Genomic DNA, 1,726 nt, shown 5'->3' on the forward strand with positions numbered 1-1,726 from the left:
GCTCCGCGCCCGTGGAGGGGGCGCTGGGCCGACCCTCCCACCCGTACCGATACCTACAGGCACACGCACCCTTTCTCCTATCGACCCCCCAGGGGCGCACGTAGACTTCGGCGTCCTTTTGCCGATGAACTGCATGAAGGACCCGTTAAGCCTGGAGCGCCTGGGAGCTGGGAATAAGCTCTGCTCCTCCTCACCTTCCTCCTCCTCCTCTGCATCATCTTGCCACCACCAGCAACCCGCGCTGGCCATGGCGACGGCGCTGGCGCCGGGGCAGGCGCGATCTTCCCTGGAGTCCGCCAAGCACCGGCTGGAGGTGCACACCATCTCCGACACCTCCAGCCCCGAGGCCGCAGGTAAGAAGGGGCGAGCGGAAGGGACCCCTGCCTTGCCCCGGCTCCGTCAGCCCCGCAGCCCATGTTGCGCCTTCACCCCCGCCCCTCTGCTCGGGAGCGTCCCGCACCCGGGCCGAGATCCGTTTCGTGGGTTTTTTTCGCGTGCGGTGTCTGTGTGTCGGCGTATAAAAGATAAGGGCATGTGTAAGGATGGGCGTCTTACACGATATAGATCGAGGAGTAATATGGGTATGGATGAACGAGTAATATGAGTATAGACGGACTAACAATACGGGTATAGATAAGCGAACGGTGTGGATACTGATAGGTGAATAATTTGGATACAGGCAGAAGAATAACACGATACAGGCAGGTGAATAATACGGATATAGACAGGCAAATAACACAGGTTACATTTATACTGATGGGAGGATAATATGGATACAGATAGGCGAAAATCTAGTGCATAACGATGGGCGCAAAACTTGCATGCGGAGAGGCGGTTCTGTGGCGCTCGGCGGCCGTGGCTGCTCCTCCCCGGCCGAGGGTGTCCGCGGGGCGCAGAGGGGCCGCGGCGGCGGGGCAGCCGGGCGGGTTAATCATTACACGGCCGAGCCTCGTCACGGGCCGTCTGCGCGGTGCGGCAGGGGCAGGAACGTGCGCTTCCCCGGCCGCCAAAGAGGAGGCTTCGGAGGCTTCGTCGCCCTCGTTTTTCGCCTTGTTGTTCTGTTTGGGTTTTTTGTTGGTTTTTGTTTTTTCCCCCCTTACAGAGAAAGATAAAAGCCAGCAGAGCAAGAACGAAGATGCGGGGTCCGAGGACCCTTCCAAGAAGAAGAGGCAGCGGCGGCAGCGGACTCACTTCACTAGCCAGCAGCTGCAGGAGCTGGAGGCCACCTTCCAGAGGAATCGCTACCCGGACATGTCCACCCGGGAGGAGATCGCTGTCTGGACTAACCTCACCGAGGCCAGGGTTAGGGTAAGTGCCCACACGACACCCCGGCTCCGAGCAGCGACGGTCAGGGAGTCGGGAAGAATGGGAGGAGGGCTGTAATATTTGCAGCTGCTTTCGATTTCGGTTTGTATGAGAACTTCAGAGGCTTTGCACAAAAGCAGGGCCAAGCAGGACATTTCTGTCAAGGCGAGACAGATTGGGATCTTTTTCTCTCCGGAATATGGTTTGCTTGCACGTTTCTCCCTCACCGTGCAATGCGTCCTGCTCCTTTTGATCGAAACGCTAATGAAAACATTAGCCAAGAAAGCAGCTTGGAGCAGGCTGCAACCTGCCCTGCCTCTAATGAGTAAAAGATGTAAAATACACAAGGGCTTTTGCTTCACTCCGAGGCACTCCCGACGTGCCCTTCCTTGCATTTTCTCTTTCTTTTGGTTTCCCAATT

At 57.4% G+C, this 1,726-nt stretch overlaps 1 protein-coding gene across 1 annotated transcript in view; it reads left to right on the forward strand.

Annotated features, from left to right (window-relative positions):
* The first annotated feature begins 124 nt into the window (after positions 1 to 124).
* Positions 125 to 1,726, forward strand: part of PITX2 (paired-like homeodomain 2) — a 3,320-nt gene continuing 1,718 nt past the window's right edge. Inside the window, exons 1-2 of the mRNA XM_010008966.1 lie at positions 125 to 353; positions 1,103 to 1,308. Of these exons, the coding sequence (XP_010007268.1) occupies positions 125 to 353; positions 1,103 to 1,308 (435 nt within the window). The remainder of the gene's footprint in view (positions 354 to 1,102; positions 1,309 to 1,726) is intronic.

The sequence above is a fragment of the Chaetura pelagica genome, unplaced genomic scaffold (genome assembly GCF_000747805.2).
Source record: "Chaetura pelagica isolate M959 unplaced genomic scaffold, ChaPel_1.0 scaffold221, whole genome shotgun sequence".
NCBI classification, from domain to species: Eukaryota; Metazoa; Chordata; class Aves; order Apodiformes; family Apodidae; genus Chaetura; species Chaetura pelagica.